This window comes from Kryptolebias marmoratus, linkage group LG1 (assembly GCF_001649575.2).
Source record: "Kryptolebias marmoratus isolate JLee-2015 linkage group LG1, ASM164957v2, whole genome shotgun sequence".
Classification (NCBI taxonomy): domain Eukaryota; kingdom Metazoa; phylum Chordata; class Actinopteri; order Cyprinodontiformes; family Rivulidae; genus Kryptolebias; species Kryptolebias marmoratus.
Genome location: NC_051430.1, coordinates 7,827,405 through 7,845,592, shown reverse-complemented (window position 1 = coordinate 7,845,592; position 18,188 = coordinate 7,827,405). Strand labels below are relative to the sequence as shown.

Sequence of the window (18,188 nt, the reverse complement as noted above, 5' to 3'; positions counted from 1 at the left end):
TTTTTTTTGTATGTGAATGTTTTGTTTTTAAAATGAAAATGAATAAACTGAATAAAAAAATAAAAAAAAAAGAACATGCAGCAAGAGAATAACAACTAAAAAATATGACTGAGGGGACTGGCCAGTTCAGCAGCAGTTTGAGGATCCTTGCTGAGATTTCATCAAGTCCCGATGCCTTTCCTGGATCCAGGCTGAACAGGATATTCCTGATATGTTTACTGGTCCGTCTACCTTCCAACCCTCACGAGATATGGACATTACCAAAGGAACAGTGTGCTGAATACAAGCGGCTGAAATTAGCTTCCACCGTAGGGTGGCTGGGCTCAGCTTCTGAGCAAGGTGAGGAGCTCCATCATCCAGGGGTAGCTCGGAGTAGAGCCGCTGCTTCTCCACATCACAAGGAGTGAGCTGAGGTGGTTCAGACAGCTGATGAGGATGCCTCCTAGGCACCTCCCTCTGGAGGGTTTCTAGACACATTCCACTGCAAGCAAACCTCGGGCCAGACCCAGAACTTTCTAAAGTGATTATCCCCCAGGAGGAGCTGAGTGTCACTGGGGAGAGGGATGTCTGGGTTTAACTCCCTAAACCTGTTGCACTTGACCACAGACGGATGGATGGATGGATGGATGGATGGATGGATGGATGGATGGATGGATGGATGGATGGATGGATGGATGGATGGATGGATGGATGGATGGATGGATGGATGGATGGATGGATGGATGGATGGATGGATGGATGGATGACAAAAATATAAAGAAACAAACATATCTGAAAATATTTTGAATACAAAAAAACTAAAGAAAAACTAAACTTGTCTGTAAAAAAAACCCAACAAAAACAAAAAAACTGAACCGTGATATTTATGTTACTAAACTCTAAAGCATTTGGACAGTATAGATGTTGTTCATAAATGATACAATTAATTTTTATTTGACACCATTAACTGTGTTTTGTCTCATAAACTTTATTGTAAAAATGCACAAAATATGGTTTCTTGACAATTAAAACTTTGATTTCACAAAAAAGAAAGTAAATGTTAGAATATTAACATGTTGTTTATACCATCCCAAATTTGTCAAATTTCTATCATTACAGTATATTTATTATTATAAACTGGTGTTTTAAAAATGTATCCGTTCATTTTTACTTTCATCTCAGCACATTTCATCAGTAGCTATTTTCAGACTCAGATTTTCTTTCTTGTATAGTACTTTCAAAGGGAAGATTTAAATTATACCTCCGTGAGTTCATTGGATCAACATTTTGAAGGTTTTTCAGCAGGAGCTGATCTCATTCTGACTTTCTAAGCTTATTGAAAACCTTACAGAGACTGAAACGTTAAGAACATTGTGCAACTATGAGAAAAAAAAGGCATCATTCATTTTAATCAATACATATGTATGGTTTTATTTATGAAGGTCTCTGTTTTCTCACACGTGTCTGTTGTGGAGATTAACAGAAAACACTTCTCAATTCACATGTCAAAATAGATTAGTAATGTTGCGTATATAGAAAGTAATCTACTCATTTATAAAGACATCAATAGCTTCGGTTCAGAACACTAATGTCTATTAAATAAAAACAATCAGAAACTAATTCTCTAGTTCTTGTTAAATGAGGTGTTTTTGCTCCTTTGTGTCCGTCCTCTTCTGACTTTTCTCTCTGGCTCTTTGTTGAGATTGGACACTTTATTCAACAGTTCTGCAACAAACCACATGTTCTATGAACTGGATTGTATCCTCGATAAAATAAAACTGTAGCAGATGTGTTTTAAGCAGCAGAGGGCCTCAGTGAGACATTCAGCTCCAGGAAAGATTGTTGGCTTTTGTTACCTGTTAACTCAGGCTGACTCTGGTTGTTGTTTAGGAGAGAAATGTATTTCCGACCTCCAGATTCATCATCTCCTGTGGCAAAAATGAAGTCATGAATACAAGATTTAAACTGCAACCGTTTCACATCAAAACTAGCATCAAGGAACACACTATTTTATGTTTAATACTTAGAAAAAAATCCCTATTTTGCTTTTGTCCTTATTCTGTGTATTTTATTTTGGACTCTAACATGTGGCCTTGTGAGCTTGATTCAGATTTGAAATAGTTTTCCAGGTCTGAGCAGTTGCTCTGATGAGTGGAGCAGACAGACTCACGGCAGACACGTAGGAGAACGTAGTGCCGTCTGTCCGCCAGCACGCTGCTGGCTGCATCCATGCTGTGCTGCTTCAGATCTAGGTTCATCACCTGACCTCTGCTGTCCATCAGGTCCACACAATCTGCAGCAAGAACAGGCGTTCGTGTTTGTTTTTTAACACTGAGGCTGAAAACAGTCCAGATGAGAGAAGGGACTTGTTCCACCAGGCAGTAAAACGGATCAAAATCAAAAATGCTGTCGAGGAAAGGGATTTGGATTTTTTATGTATTTTAACAGTAGCAATAAGACATTTACATCCACTCATCATACATTGTTAGGGCTTTTAATGACTTATTTACACCTTTCTTTGCTGGGTGGAATGATTATCCAACATACAACTTCAATGATTTTTTTTTAAAAAACAAGTATAGGATGCACAAGTTTGAATTTTCTCTAATCCACACAGGGTCCAAATTGTAAACACAGGGCTATCCACACTGGGTTAAACTTAGGCTCAAATATACACATTCACCCCCTCTAATATGTGGTAATTATCTCTCAGCATGCTGCACCTTAACCACATGCTTCTATCAACAAGCTTTTGGTATAGTTTTGGCTGAATATTTGACCGCTCTTCTTGGCACAACTGATAGAATTCATTTAACTTGGGTGGTTTCCTGGTACAGACACAAATTTTCAACAAGGTTGAGGGGCTTTTAAAAGACTCTTCCAGAAGCTTAATGTTAGCCTAATTTTTCCAATCAGTAACCAGTTCTGATGGGTTTGAGATGTGTTGGAACACCCAAATGTGTCAAAGTTTCAGTCAGTTAGCTGTTGATTTAAGCTGAGGAAGAACTAGGCAGTACTCCTCCTCCTTCATTATTCCATCCACTTTATGCACTGCACCAGTACCACAGAATGATGCTACCACACCGTGCTTGACACCTGATGCAGTGTTCGTAGGTTTGAAAGCCTTATCATGATGAAGGAAAATTCTCTTCACCAGTGTCACCTGTGAAGCTTCCAATTTTTGAGTCTTGGTGGTTCCTGAACATCTGCTCCTTAGAGCTCCTTAGAGTTGTCCATGAGTTTCTTGGACTTTGTTCTGAGCATTGGTATGAGAGCTGTGAAACAAATACTGTTTGTGGTGACAAAGAGGAACTACCAGTTGCAGCCATTCCTGATCACTAACAAGACGTTAATAGGCAATGTCAAGTTAAAAGTCATTCAAGAACCTTCAGCACCACTTGTCAGAACATTTATGTGAACACATTTGAGTCTGTCTGCAAAATTTTCCTGTGTGGGTTTGAAGAAATCCACAATGAGTTTAATTTTGTGCACCCAGTTTTTGTTTTTTAAAAATGTTTAGAGTTGGATGTTGTATAATTAGTTCACTCTGGGAAAGAAATAAACCATTAAAGGACTCAAAATTAATATAACATCCATGTTGGATGAATGTAAAACTCTGACCACAACTACATAAAACTCTACACATCAGAAGGTGGTCTATAACCATAAAGACCTTGTAAACACTAGTGAAAATTCCTTTTAGTCCTGAGTGATAGGAGATCAGTACCTTTAAAATCCAGACCACACTGTTCCTTTAAATGATGGATGAAGTTTATCAGCTTGCAGTTGAGGTTGAATATTTCCATCCTGCCATCTGCTAAAAACATTTTTTTCATGAAAGAAATGCAGAACAAAATGTGCATATTTTATCCAGGAACTTGACTGACCTCCAAACAGGATAGTAGCGAACATGTTGTGCCGCTGACCGCTGAGAGGCTCCTGCTGCTACCAACAACTGAACGCATCTTTATACTCCAAAGAGCCCAGGGCTCCTGGTCCAAGTTAGAAACGAACACAAAGAGCAACAGTAAAAGTTCAGTGCAGCGGTATAAAGTTTTTTTTGTTAACGAGCTGAGCTCTGGAGGTGGATGTGTGAGCCGACTCGTATAAATTCTCACTCAAACACACACTTCTCTTCACAGAGCCGAAGTCTTGTAAATGGGGAAACAAAGACTTGTCGATGCTCGTATCCATGGAGACTCTGCACAGACAGGCCGACTCTCTGCACCTCAGAGCCACACTCTCTGTAGTTTTTTCTTGCACTTACTGGAATAAACAAAGCAAACAGCCATTTTCACAACTAGTGCTGCAGCTACTGCGGTGGAGAAAGCTGAATTCTGGTTGCAATGCTCAAAGATGTTAACCCTCTTTTTCTTTCCTTGCTGTATGTATCAGTCCACTGGGAGTTAAGCAAACTGATTTAAAAGTGCTGATTTGACTGATACATTTGCAGCCTCAGTACCATCTATCACTATAAACACAATATGTTCAGGATATAATGTTTCAATACTAACACAAATGCTGTTCGGTTGAGAAAACGGGGACAAACTAAACAAACGGTGTAGCTAATGTACCGTTCTTTCACACTAGTATGTCATTTTTGAGAAAAAGTTGGGGGTTTTGTAAGCCTGAAAGGCGGTAAACCACCATGAAACCTTCAAGGGGGTGAATACTTTTCATAGGCACTATAGCAGCTGCACAAGGTGGATCTACAAAGTCTCGAAAGGAATGTTACACTCAAGTTTTCTGCTATTTATTTATTCTTGTTTTTCTTTACAATAAAAGCATATTTTGCATCTTCAAAGTGGTAACTTTTTGTGTACAGTAACAAACAGAAATCCAACATACTTTCTTAAACAATCCAGGTTGTAAGGGCACAAAACAGAGTTACAAAGTGACAAGGGTGGCAATACTTTTGCAACCTGTAAATAGGTTGCAAAAAAGCTTGTCTCCTCTGACATAATAAAATCAAATATTTCTTCCTGCTTTCACCTCTGCTTACTCCTAATAAATGCTTCACATTTTCCAGCTTGTAACTAATGTTGTTTTACCTGTGGATTTATGAATCCAGCAGGTTTATTTTTCTTTTTTTTTTTTGCTGAAATCTGCTTCCTCCTTCTATTAACAATGAGGACAATGAAACTGAGAACAAACATTAAGTTTATCAGGTTGTGGATTAACAATAGGTGTGGTATCGACAGGCAAGAAATCAATCTTTGAAGCAACTCTTTAAACCACACAGGTCAGCTGCAGACCACCAGGAAATCTTAAAAACTAAAACTAAATAAACGCCAGAGAAGCATTCATAACCAAGTTGTCTGAGTCCTGGAACCTGAGCTCACAGGGGAGCAGTGATAAAAGCTGAGAAACTAAAGAACTCCAAAGAACTTTGGAAGAACTAACAAACTGTTTCCCAGCATAAGACAGAAAGATGTCTGACTCAGTTCCTCGAGCTCCCAAATCTGACATAAAACATGCCCCTGCTTAAAAGGCCAGTGGAAAGCCTTGAAGCTTTACTGAATAATGTCTGGGATCATTCTGCAGTCAAAGTAGAGGAAAGTACAATTTAAAAATGGTTTAAAGGCTTATTTAAAGACGAGACTTTCTGAGAACCTGGTTGTGAGGACAGACAGTAAAAGCTGTTCTTGAACAAATTCATCAGAAAAACTAACAGATGATCAGATTTATACAAGACTGAGATCTAACCAGTCACAAACCTTTTTAAATTACTTCCACTATTCATCAAGCCATGATAACATTGCACAAATTTACCAAAACATTAAAGCCCAGTGTCACGTTGAGAAAACAGAAGTATTCTTTCCCACTATGGGTTTGATTCACCAAACTTCAAAACATTGAAAACATGTAAAGTGGTTACCAACACAAACGAGTGTGAACTGACCCCAATACCAAAGCTAGAAACAGAACAGGAAACTCTAGGGCGCAAAAGGAAAGTGAAAGTTTCAGGTAGAAAAATATGTGAACCACAACAAAAGTCAGATATCACAAAGTGAAAAGAGCATGACATTAAAAAAAAACGTTTCTTTTTGTTGCAACGACACTAAGTACAGTTAACTTGTGGATAAAGGCATTAAAACAACAACAAGACACAAAGGAATTGCTCCATCATTTTTCCTTCATTTTTCATTTTGATAAAAATGGTCTTGTTGCACCCACCAACCCCCTGTTACAGGTGAAGCTGTGGTGGGTCAAGGAGTTTGAACTACGTACGTAAAGATGATCTCACTGGGCTGCAACTAGTTTGTGAACAATATTCATAAGGGAGTCTCCAGAAAGTCTTGTCACGTTCGCGGGGTTCTCAACTTCCTTGGGTGAGTTGCAGAGGCGCAAGTTCTACTCACTTGAGTTTTGAACATGTTCGAAAAATTTGTGTGACAACCTCTCTCTCGAAATAGCCACAGAGTCGTCGCTAGTGTGTTCAAGAGCAATAGAGCTGTATTTTGACACCTGCACTGGAGTTCTGAGGCAAATGTCCGGATCATAAAAAAATAAAATTAAAAAAATTAAAAAAAACACATTCATGATAAGTGTTTCTTTTTGAAACAAGTGTTTCTTTTTGAAACACTGGTCCAAATCTGCCTGTCCTCGTTTCCAAAGGGTTTTCCTGCAGACTGAATCATAAATGTGGGGATGGGTCCTAAGATGGGTACAAAACAAGCCAAGGCACGAACGAAGCAGACAGCAAAACAATGCGCACGGCCAAAAATACAGTTTTGCAAGACATGCACGCAAAAATAGGCTGATTTTTTTTAAAGTGGCTGTTCAAACGCAGCCACACAGCTTGCTGGTCACTTGGTCGCAAACACTTATAGTTCAGTAAAACCGAAACGTAAAATTTACAGATTTTCATGTGATTTTTACTCACCAACCAGTAACCAACAGCCGTAACCCAGTGAGATACCACCTTTGTGACCCCTAACAATCTGAATGTATGCATTCAAATGTTTTTTCTGCTGAAATCAATGTGTAAAACCTGTGATGAGTCTAAACAGATGTGTCAGCTGCCTAATCGTATTAAACCATCCTGCCACGTTACACAGCAGTGTGGACCAAGAGCAGTGCTTATAAACTCTTACTCTGGATTCAATTAAAAACAGTCTCAGTATTTTAAACCCTGCAGGCAGTTTCTCTCTTGTAGAAAGTAGATTTATTTTATCCCAGTGACATTTATTGTCTGGTATCTCCTCTCCAATCCTGAGCTGACATTTAATCACAGTGCTGCTGAATTAATGACAGATGCCGCCTTCCTCATGTGTCAGGACACCCTTTCCAGCTCACATAAGCAATTCTTCCTGTTCTGCTTGCTGAACAGTGGCGAGACCTGATCCGAGTCAAGGTTCTCTTTGTCCTTTTCCTCCAGGACCTCTGCTCCTGTGCTGTCGCGCTCCTGCTCCTCAGTGTGTAGATGTTGGGTCAGAGGGATTTCAGTCTTTCTGAGAGCTTGTAGCGCACACGGTCTCATCTGAGGGCAGTGGGAGATGACAACTGACAGAGAGGATTGAGACACTGCCATCAGACTGCCCCCTATAGGTGAGAAGGGAGTAGGACAGGAGTAGGGGTTCTTATTGTCGATTTGCTCGGTGAAAAGGTCCGATTTGAGGGTGTTTGTCTTGAACCTGATGGAGCCTGTGATGCTGTTGTATGCAGAGTTGCACTCACTGCCCCTGCTCTTCAGCATTTGCTGCTGGCCCAGGATGTGACGCCGGATAATCTTACGGAAGGTCCTCTGGAACTCCCGGATGCGGTAGGCGTAGATGAAGGGGTTGATCACAGAGTTGGCATGAGAGAGGATGATAGCCACATACATGACCCAGGCAGGAGGCCGCGTGCACCGGTCGCCGCAGAAGAGGTTGAAGCAGTTGATGATGTGCAGAGGCAGCCAGCAGACAGCAAACAGGCCCACAATGATGGCCAGAGACTTGGCTACCTGTACTTCCTTTTGCAGAGTGGAGCGTGACTTCTCACCATGAACCACCTTTGTTTTCATCAGCTTCAGCTGGTGGCGTGCCGCCATGAAGATGCACAAGTAGATGGCCAGCATCAGCAGGAGGGGGATGAGTACACAAGCAAAAAAGTTGAAGTAGACCATGTACTTCATGTCCACCACCTCCTCAAACAAGCAATTCATAAGGCCGGGCGAGCAGCTGCCGTTGTTGCTCTTTACTACCTTGTGCCAGCCCATCATGGGGGTCAGACCAATGATGATGGATAAAGCCCAGCAGATGGCAATGACACCTTGAGCTCGTTGGCTTGTCAACAAACTGTTGTACCTGGAGAGGGAGACAGAGATAAATGTGGAGCATGGCCTGAAGAACATTATTCTCACAGTCGAGCACAGGGGTGTAAACATTATGGTTTAGGACTGTTTTTCTGCTGAGGGTACAGGACAACATCTCAACACTGAAGGACCAGTAGTTTGAATCAATACCATAATATCTTGGATAAAAATTTTGGGTCATGGAGGGATCTTTCAGCGTGACAATGACCAAAAACATACCACCAAGGCAACAAGAAGTGGCTAAAGAAGAAGCGCATTAAGGTCATGGAGAGGTTCAGCGGGTCTCCATAACCTTTTAGAAACATCTATGAAAGGAGTTGAAGCGTTGAGCTGCCAAGAAACCTGAAGGATTTAGAGTTTCTTGAAAAAGAAGTGTTTCGGGACCAGCTACAAGAAACATCTTATTATGCTGCCATCAGAGATTTCTACACCAAGAACGGAGTAGTGTTTTCCTTGAAGATCAAATACTTTTTTTACTCAGTGACATGCAGATCAGTTTGTAATTTTTATGTAATCATTTTTTTTTCCTTTCTATCCATTAAAATGAAACTACCACAAAAACAAAATCCTGTTAATTTCTTTGTAAATGGGCAAAATTACAAAATCAGCAGGAGATCACGCAATTATGTCCTCCTCTTTATAGTCATTCCAAAAAAACAACTAATTAAAGTTTACAAAAACATGAATATTTTGCATACAGTGTATAAAGCCCTACTGGATTTATAATTTTCTTTCCATCCCGGGACTATAAACTAACAAAAGATAAACTAAGAAAGACTTGCAGGACTCCTCAAAGGAAGGAGGCTATTTTGAGTTTGCCTGTTGCGCAGTGTGGGAGAGCAGCTGAGATATTTGGCTTGTTTCTATCACATTCTTGAGATGCTAAAGTGCAAAGGTTAATGTTGCAAAAACAAGCCCCCCTCAGGGATGCAAAGGAGTAACGCAGAGGAACCCTCACGTAGAGTTTCCTCAGCAAGAGGAAGGAGCTGTGCGAAAACAATCTGCTTGAGTCCCTGAAACAGGAAGGCTGAGCGGCTCTGAGGTCAGGCTCAGTGTCTCGGTGCGAAGTCGCAGCATGAGCTATGGCAGCCTTTTCATTGATCGGCCTCCCAACAGATCAGGCTTCTGTAGATGTCCCACCTCTGGCAAATTAAGGGTGCCAAAAAGCAGCGCAAATGTTTGAGACTGTTTTTACAGTAAAGTCAGATTACTCAGAGGGTTGCAGGGAATTATGCAGTCTGTATAAGCAATCATAGAAGCATTTATCAGACTGCTCCCTAGGGACAAGGTCCCATGGGAGACTCCATTTTTGGACACGCTTATTCAGCCAAGACTGCCTTTATGTACAGGAATTAAACGTGAATCATTACTGTGAGACTTTTACCGACTGCAGCTAGAAAACAAATTAAAAATAATTCATTGTTGCAGACGTTAAACTTGTGGGGGGTCTTATGTTTGTTTAAGAACGCTAACCATTTTTTAATGAGATGTTGGAATAACCCTGTCACTCTGCAGTGAGAGTCACTGCCTGATGTAAGCTGGACCAACACTCTTCAACTAATACCCCTCCATATCTTTATCCTCCTTAGAAGTAAAAACTTAGATATGACTAATTTCCTTTTTTTCTGAACTTATTTGCATGAAATGTTTGCAGTAAAAATGAAAAGATGTATCTTACTAAAGGAATGCGTATCTCCCGCCGCTCTTTTATGCCAGTTTGTCCTGCAATGTGTAGCACTCCAATGACTCTCAGCTGCTACCCCACCAAATTTTAGCTCAATATCTGTAAAACTAACTGAGTTACAGACAGCCTTATGTTTATTTAGGTCGCTTAGCTGATCTACAGTATAAACATTATTATGTTTCAGCCTTTCAGCCTCCGAGTTCTCAATCTGCAGCCTGTTTTAAACACTGCGCCTTTAAACATGCCGTGAAGGAAAGTGTTGGGCTGTAATTTCACATATATGTAGTAAGTGACCCTCTGATGACCAACTAACTCCACAAACCATTTCTGCCATCTCTAACGTCTCCACCTTCAACAACACCACCACCGCCACCCAAAAAAAACACAAAAGAAAACAGAGCTATAACAACGTTTGCTGCAGAAGTGTCATAAGACTCTTCATACCTTAAATGTGAGGAAATGATGTTGACCTTAGCAGCAGTAGTTAAAGTGACTAACAACTGTTTGCATCGGCTGTCTCACTGAATCACTATCGAACAACTGGTTTTACATTGACATGCTCTGAAACCTCTGACCAGATGTGTGTTTGGTCAGTCTGATTGACCGTGCGTGTGCATGGTTGTGTGTTGGCCTGGTCATCTGGTAGGAGCATAGCCCACCTCGTGTCTGATGACAGCTGAGACAGAAGTTTGCATCCTCTCATCGGGGGCTTGATTAATTCTGGGCTTTTAATGATTAATTTGGACCGTTCTTTTATTCAGGGTGAAATGATTATACAACACAGAACGCCACTGACTTTTAAAAACAACAACTGGGCACACAAGCTTGAATTTAGGGCAGCATGGTGGCACAGTTGTTAGAGCTGTCGCCTCCCAGCAAGAAGATTACAAGTTTGCCTCCTGTCTGGGGCCTTTCTGTGTAGAGCTTACATGTTCTCCCTGGGAATATGTGGGGTTTCTCTGGGTACTCCAGTTTCCTTCCACAGACTAAAAACATGTATTTTAGGTTCAATAGTAATTCTAAATTGTCCCTAGGCGTGAGTGAGAGTGTGAATAGTTGTTTGTTTCACACTGGCTCAAATACACACATACATTCACCTAAATCTTTTAATAGATGGTGCTGGAGGTTCTCAAATGTCTTTAAACTTGGCAAAGCCAAGGCCTATTAAGTTCTTGTTCGTGATAATGAGTGACCGCAGCTGGTAGTTTCTCTTTGACAGCACTTAAGGAATGGCTAATACTTATTTGTCCCCTTCAGATGGATGGAAATTGGTTAGAAGATTTGAGAACGACCAAGACTCAATTCTACCATGAGCTGGAAGCTGCTGGAGCACTAGTGTTATTGTCCACAGTGAAGGTAGTTTTACATCACCATAGACTGAAAGTGTGCAGAAAAAAAAAAAGAAAATCCTGATTCAAAAGAGACACCTTCAAGCTTGATGGACAGGGCAAATGCCTTTTGAAGAAAAGTTTTATGTTCACACAAGACAAAGATTGGGCTTTTTGGCAACAATGACAAAAATGCATGTTTGTATGAGTCACGGTGAGGCTTTCAAACTGTACCAACTGCCAAGCATGGTGGTGGTAGCTTCATGCTCTAGTACTGGTGCATTACACGAAGGGGATGGAATAATAAAGACAACCTCCAAATTCTTCAACGTCACCTCAAATTAAGAGCCAGATGGTTGAAACTTGGACACCATTGGGTGTTCCAACAGGACAATGATCCCAAAAACACATCAGAAGTGGTTCCTGATTAAATAAATCTAGCTTCTGGAATGACCTTACCAAAGGTCCTGACTTCAGCTCGATTGAAAATGTGGACTATGGCTAAAAGCTGAGTCCAAGCCAGAAAACCAACCAATTTAAATTAATTCTACCAATTGTGCCACGAAGAGTGCTCAAATATACAACTAGAATTATACCAGAAACTTGTTTAAGATTACAAAAAGCCTGCGGTCGAGTTGCAACTTCAAGGAAGTGCAATATTTAACCAAATATTAATGGGGATGGAAGTACCATATTTTCTGGACTATAAGGTGCACTTAAAAGCCTTCAATTTTCTCAAAAAACAACAGTGCATCTTATGGTAAACTATAAAGCCACACCGCTTGCAGCATTAAGGCTCAGTTATAGTCGCGCAGGGCTCCTTGCACAGTGTGCGGACCCGAGCGTGCGGAGGAGGCATTTATACTTAACGCTTGCGTTGGTGCAGTATTCTTCCATGAGATTTGAACCATTTGATTATCTTTGTCATTTCTCACAGAGGGATCATATTAATGCTGATAGAGGCGAAACAGCTCTGCTAGAGCACTAAAATTGTCCATTTTGAATTGAGCACGGCGCGCGGTGCTTGCAAAATTACAAAAATTAGGAGGTGCACGACGATGAGCCTTATAGTCCGGTGCACTTTATGTATGACAAAAGTTCGAAAAAGGACCATTCATTGACAGAGCATCCTATAATCCAGTGTGCCCTATAGTGCGGAAAATATGGTAGATATTTGAGCCTGTATGTAAAATGGTGACCCTGTGTGGAACGGAAAATACATCCATATTAAATTCAAACTAGTGCACGGAATTCTTGTTTTTAAAAATCATTCAAACTGTATGTTGTGTACCAGTCCGCCATGGAAAAGATTGGTTCAAATAAATGATTAAAAGCTTTAAAGTATTGGGATATTCATGTCCATGATGGATAGATGTAAACTGCTGACCACAACTTCATCCCCTGAGTTCAGTGTTCTTGTGCACTCACCTGAGCGGCATCTTGATTGCTATGTAGCGGTCTATAGCGATAGCCAGCAGGCTGAAGATGGAGTTCTGTGTAAGGACCAGCACAAAGCATGCAATGAACAGGCAGCCGAAGAAGTTGGAGCAGAAGCCCGTGCTGATGGCGATGGCGAACGGGATGGCCAAGACTCCGACAGCAATGTCAGCCACCGCCAGCGACACCACGAAGAAGTTTGTGATGCTCTGCAGGTTACTGTTGAGGCACACGGCCCAGCAGACCAACACGTTGCCCAGCACAGAGAACAAGGCGATCAACAGCTCCAGGACAATGTAGATGGCGGAGGCGGCGAGCTCTTCTGGCATGGTGACACAAAGGGTGAGGTCACTGATGAGGAGGGAAGGGAACCTCTCAACGTCCATAGCTGCAGCCTGAGAGCCGCTAAACCTCCTCACCTCCAGTGCCTATTGAAACATTCACCACCAGAGGAAAAAAAAAACAAGCCCTTCACATCTGCTCAACTCAAACAGCAGCTGAAAAACACAAGTTCGATTCAGCTTCAAAAGGAGCCGTCATCACTCCGAACTCCTCATCCAGGACTCCTGAAAAAAACAAAAAAACAAAACACTCCTGTCCTCTGCCTCTTAGCTCCTTCCCATCAGTGCTGCTTTCCCATGAGTCCTTAAAGCACCGAGATGATGCCAACGACGCACATCACCAGAACATTCTGCAGCTGGAGATAAAGAGGAGCAGAAATGAAAAGGAGGAAACTCATTCAAAAGGAAGTGACTTTGAATATTGGCAATTAGATATTCTTTTCAGAGACTGAAATGAAAAAGTCAGTCGTGTGTCTAAAAAAAAAAAACGGGTGCGGTGTACCCATTTCTCTTCATACAGCTGCCCATTTAATTTCCTGCCATGGTTACATTTATAGCCACACAAACGGCATCATTTAAAACCGCTTCCAAAAGCAACAGCAGTTCTGATATAAAGATTTAGAAAGGCCATAAAAGCTCATCAGTCTTCATTAATGACCCTGTTCGCATTCAGCTTGGTGGAGCTTCTGGTTTGCTAATGCTTTTAGAAACGACCCCTCTTGACCCTGCAGAGCAGCGGTGGGAGAGCGGTCTGACCCTGCAGAGCTGCAGACGCCGAACATATTCAGGAAGTACAGAGGACGATAACCGTGCCGTGGTGAAAATGGGACATTTACTTCCTGGAATCTGGACAGAGTTTTAAGGGAAAATTTGCATTCTTGTGGAAGATACAGTACATCACTCGGGAAATGTCACGGTCAACGAGGATAAAGAAGGATGACATGTCTGTGTCTTTTAGCAGAATATCTCTTGAAACACAGGACAGATTATAATGAAACTCTCACAAAGTAATCATTGGATGTACATCTATGACCTTTTGGAGTCAATCCAGTTCAAGGTGACTGCCACAGCCAACTGATTTTAGAAAACACAAAAATGGCTATAACTCAGTCAAATTTACATATATTGAGTGAAAAAAAAAAATTAATGTGGTAGTACCTGAGAGACATCCTCAACACAGTCTGAGCGCTAACAGATCTTGCAAGACCTGTATTATTGCAAAAGATAATGAACGACATCATTTACATCTCAACATAAGACGATTTTAGTCTAAAACTCTGACATAAATGGCAGAGGGTTGTATGCATTAGTTCGTGGAATGCTAGGCCTTTAATTGGATGGCGTTGCCAGAGCTGCCATTTAAATCTGATGTCAATATTTTTTACCGTCTAAGTCAGTGGTGTCCAATCCTGGTCCTGGAGGGCCACCATCCTGCATGTTTTAGTTGTTTCTCTGCTCTTCACCAGGTCTTCAGGTTTTCCAGAAGCCTGTTAATCACTCAGTCATTCAAATCAGGTGAGTCAAAGCAGAGAAACACCTAAAACCTGCAGGATAGTGGCCCTCCAGGACCAAGACTGGACACCACTGGTCTAAGTTATTTGGCAAATTCAACTGATCCCAAATCAAGCAACAGTGGACATCATCTGTTGAAATCTTTTACAAATTACTTTAAGGTTTAAAGATGTTATATTTTGTATCAACAAAAAATTAAATGGGTGCATATGATGTGTTTACAGAGAACTACGGCTCATTTATTGCAAGTTTCCTCGGGTTTAGGTTCCTTGGGAGATTCCTTATAATGCCATAAACTTGACTCACTCCTTTAGATCAGAGTGACAATGATTGTTTTGAAAGATATTTCAATAAGCAAATGATTTGGTCTTCAGCAGGTTATGAAGTTATTCAAATCTAACCTCAAGTTTACAAAAACACAAAACAGATTAGATCATGTCACTATTTATTAAAGAAAAATTAAGCCAAAATGGAAAAGCTGTGTGAAAAACTAAGTCCACCCTTGCTGCTTCCACAGGATCAACCAGGAACTGCTGATGTGACGATGAACTGATCATCATCAGTATGATCACCTCTCTAGAAGCAGGAGTTTAGTCAGTTTGCTGCTCTGGAGCTGACAGTTGTGTGTTAACACAATGACAAGATGGAAAGTCATCAGCAATGACCTTAAAGAAGCAACTGTTGCTGCCCATCAATCTGGGAAAGGTTAAAGGTCATTTACAAACTATTTGAAGTCCATCATTCTACAAAAATAATCATTAAGAGTGGAAAACATTTAAGAGAGCTGCCAATCTTCCCAAGAGTGGATGTCCAAGCAAGTTCACCCCAAGGTCAGACCGTGCAATGCTCAGAATAAAATAGTGTAGAGTCTCAGAGCTCCATCTTAGACTCTACAGGCCTCAGATAGCAGGTTAAAGGTTAAAGGTCATGACAGGACAGAACAATAATAAATATGTATGGCTTGTTTAGTAGGAATGCAGGAGAAAACGTCCTTTCTAAAAAGAACATGGCAGCACGACTTATGTCTGTAAAATTTCATCTGAATGAACCAAAAGTCTTTTGGGTCAATGTTCTTTGAACAGATGAGACTAAAGTGATGTTTGCCCATAATGCACAGCACCATGTTTACAGAAAACCCAAACACAACATATCAACACAAACACCTCATACCAGCTATCAGCATGGGGGTGGAGGTGTGATGGTTTGGGCTCCTTGCAGACATTGAGTCGACCATGAACTCCTCTGTAGACCAAAGGACTCTGGAGTCAAATATGAGACCATCTGTCTGACAGCTGAAGCTTGGACCAAACTGGGTCATGATGAAACAGAACAATGATCCCAAACACAGCAGCTGATCTACAACAGAATGACTGAAGAAGAAAATAATCAAGGTGCTGGAATGGTCCATTCAGAGTCCAGAACCTCAACCTGACTGAAATGCTGTGGTGGGACCTTAAGAGAGCTGAGCAGAAACAAATATCTGCAAACCTCAGTGAACTGAAGTAATACTGTAAAGAAGAGTGGGCTAAAATACCTCCACAACCAAATCAGATAGAATCAACTACTGACAGTTATTGCTGCTAAAGGAGGTTCTTTAAGCTGTTGGATCATGGGGCGGACTGACATGGTGGCTAGCTTTCACAAAAATTGACCCCACAATATAAAACCTAAATTATGGTGTTAGCTGAGTGATCAACGATCAATCTATAAGCCATAAAATGTAACATAGGGACAACAAACACTGCTAACTTAAAGGTAATCACTGCAATGCCATGAAGACCAGTAAAAAGACAAATTCACAAAGGGAGAAATAAAATCCAGACAATTTTTTTTAAAACTGATGAACAACATGTCCTTAAATTAAAACTTGTAAGGAAATTCGTCCGTGGTTGCCAACTACCACGTGTGTTTCTTTAGCTACGGAAACAGCCAAAGTGACTGAAAACAGGTCAACAACGGAGAAGTTCATAGAGGAGACGTTTGGGACGGAGAAGTCTGATGGTACTGATGTACTGGTAGGTATTTGTGCTCAGATTTGTTGAGTAAAGTATGCAGATAAAAAAGGCTTTGTTTACATTGAGTGCAGACCTGCATTTCCAAATTTCCCATCAACATATTTGGAAAACCACTTGAGTCAACTCTTTCAAACCGGAACCATATGGTTTAGGTCAGGATGACATTTATATGGAAGTTTGTTTTTTTTTACCTTCCTGCTTGGTTGTCGAGGTATGTTCACCTAGAGGTTTGATTAATTCTAGGTCTCTGATCTTATCTACATGAGCAAAACAGACTATAGTTAGATTCCCAGATATGTGGAAGACATCTAGCAGGTCTAACAAACAGATCGCTGCTGTTTCTGTGAAGCTGAACTCCCTCAGAGGAGAAGCTTCTTGACATTGACGATGGCATTTTCAGAGATAGCAGCTGCGCTGGAACACAAAGGTCTTTGCTCTCCCAGTCAGCCTTTTCCCTCTGGGTTGGACGGGACATTTTTATTGATACTAAAGACTTCTTTTTTTTTTTTTACACTTGATGTTATTAGCTTCAATTTTTTATTCTATTGGACTTAATGACGTTTCTATGTACAAGATGTTTGGTGCCATATTGCAACATGTTACTGTTGTGCACGCAGCAGCAGTGTGACTTTCAGATAAGTGCAGCAGTTATTCTCCCATGATAGCAATGTTTCTGTCCTAAAATAGAATAATGAAGCACAGCTCCAGGGATTTACAACGAGACGGGGGGGGGGCTCCCACCTTTAAGAACTGAACGTAGTTCAAATCACAGATCTAAAGACTGAGAATAAAAACCCAACAAGGAAGATTTACAAATGCCAAACATAGATAACGTTCAACGAGAAATAAGCCCCAATTCCGCCTCATGTGAAACCACAAACCACTTTCGCAAAACAAATAACTCTAAAACTTGCCAGCCCCAGAGCTGATAATGCTTCGCTTCATTTAACTCAAAAAGTGTAAACGTGGTAAAACTTGCACGTATATTTGTATCTGAGAGTGCTTAAAACAAAGGTAGCTAAAAGTAAATTCTGCTTTCGTTACGTTGTAAGGATCTGGTTCAAACCATAGTGTCAGAGATGTGTGGTACAGGTTATGACTGAGAACACTGTTAAAATGGAATAAAAATAATACACCACCTATAGACATTAAGGCAAGAGTGAAGCAAACACGATGAAGCTCAAGCTGAAGGAGAACTAGTTTGGAGAAAAGGTCAGATAATAGTGAAAACGGACAAAAACAATCAAAGGCTTATCATTCCTTGGAGAAATGAATATCGCCCACTGCCTTTTATATGGAGAGAAAATGGTTCCAAATTACCTGTGCGTGTGTAAAAGGATTTGTGCGTGTGTAAAAATATTTGTGCGTGTGTAAAAGGATTTGTGCGTGTGTAAAAATATTTGTGTGTGTGTAAAAATATTTGTACGTGTGTAAAAATATTTGTGTGTAAAAATGTATTTGTAACTCGTGTAAGCATCTTTGTGTGTAAGTTTGGATAGTTGTATCTGTGAAAAATGATTGTAAGCCTTAAAAAGAAAATAAACCTTTTCCTACGCCTCCAAATGTTGAAAATGTACACACAAGTCGCCAGAT

General features: G+C 40.7%; 2 protein-coding genes across 3 annotated transcripts in view; both read right to left on the bottom strand.

The window, feature by feature from the left end:
* Nucleotides 1-737: 737 nt before the first annotated feature.
* LOC108234970 (uncharacterized protein C22orf15) lies at nucleotides 738-4,873 on the bottom strand. Its single transcript, XM_017414600.3, has 5 exons — nucleotides 3,867-4,873; nucleotides 3,707-3,793; nucleotides 2,150-2,272; nucleotides 1,836-1,907; nucleotides 738-1,704 (listed from the first exon to the last, which is right to left on the bottom strand). Exons 1-5 carry the CDS (start codon nucleotides 3,889-3,891, stop codon nucleotides 1,604-1,606), a joined length of 408 nt encoding a protein of 135 aa, XP_017270089.1. The 5' UTR covers nucleotides 3,892-4,873; the 3' UTR covers nucleotides 738-1,603.
* Nucleotides 4,874-5,036: 163 nt separating this feature from the next.
* adora2aa (adenosine A2a receptor a) overlaps nucleotides 5,037-18,188 on the bottom strand; it is a 16,851-nt gene continuing 3,699 nt past the window's right edge. The window contains exons 1-3 of one of the 2 annotated variants that reach the window (XM_017414535.3): nucleotides 14,454-14,500; nucleotides 12,719-13,424; nucleotides 5,037-8,270 (exon numbers count right to left, since the gene is read on the bottom strand). In XM_017414535.3, the coding sequence (XP_017270024.2) occupies nucleotides 7,256-8,270; nucleotides 12,719-13,113 (1,410 nt within the window). In that variant the 5' untranslated portion in view covers nucleotides 13,114-13,424; nucleotides 14,454-14,500 and the 3' untranslated portion in view covers nucleotides 5,037-7,255. Of the gene's footprint in view, nucleotides 8,271-12,718; nucleotides 13,425-14,453; nucleotides 14,501-18,188 lie in introns of those variants that run through there. The other variant, XM_025005577.2, reaches the window with a different exon arrangement.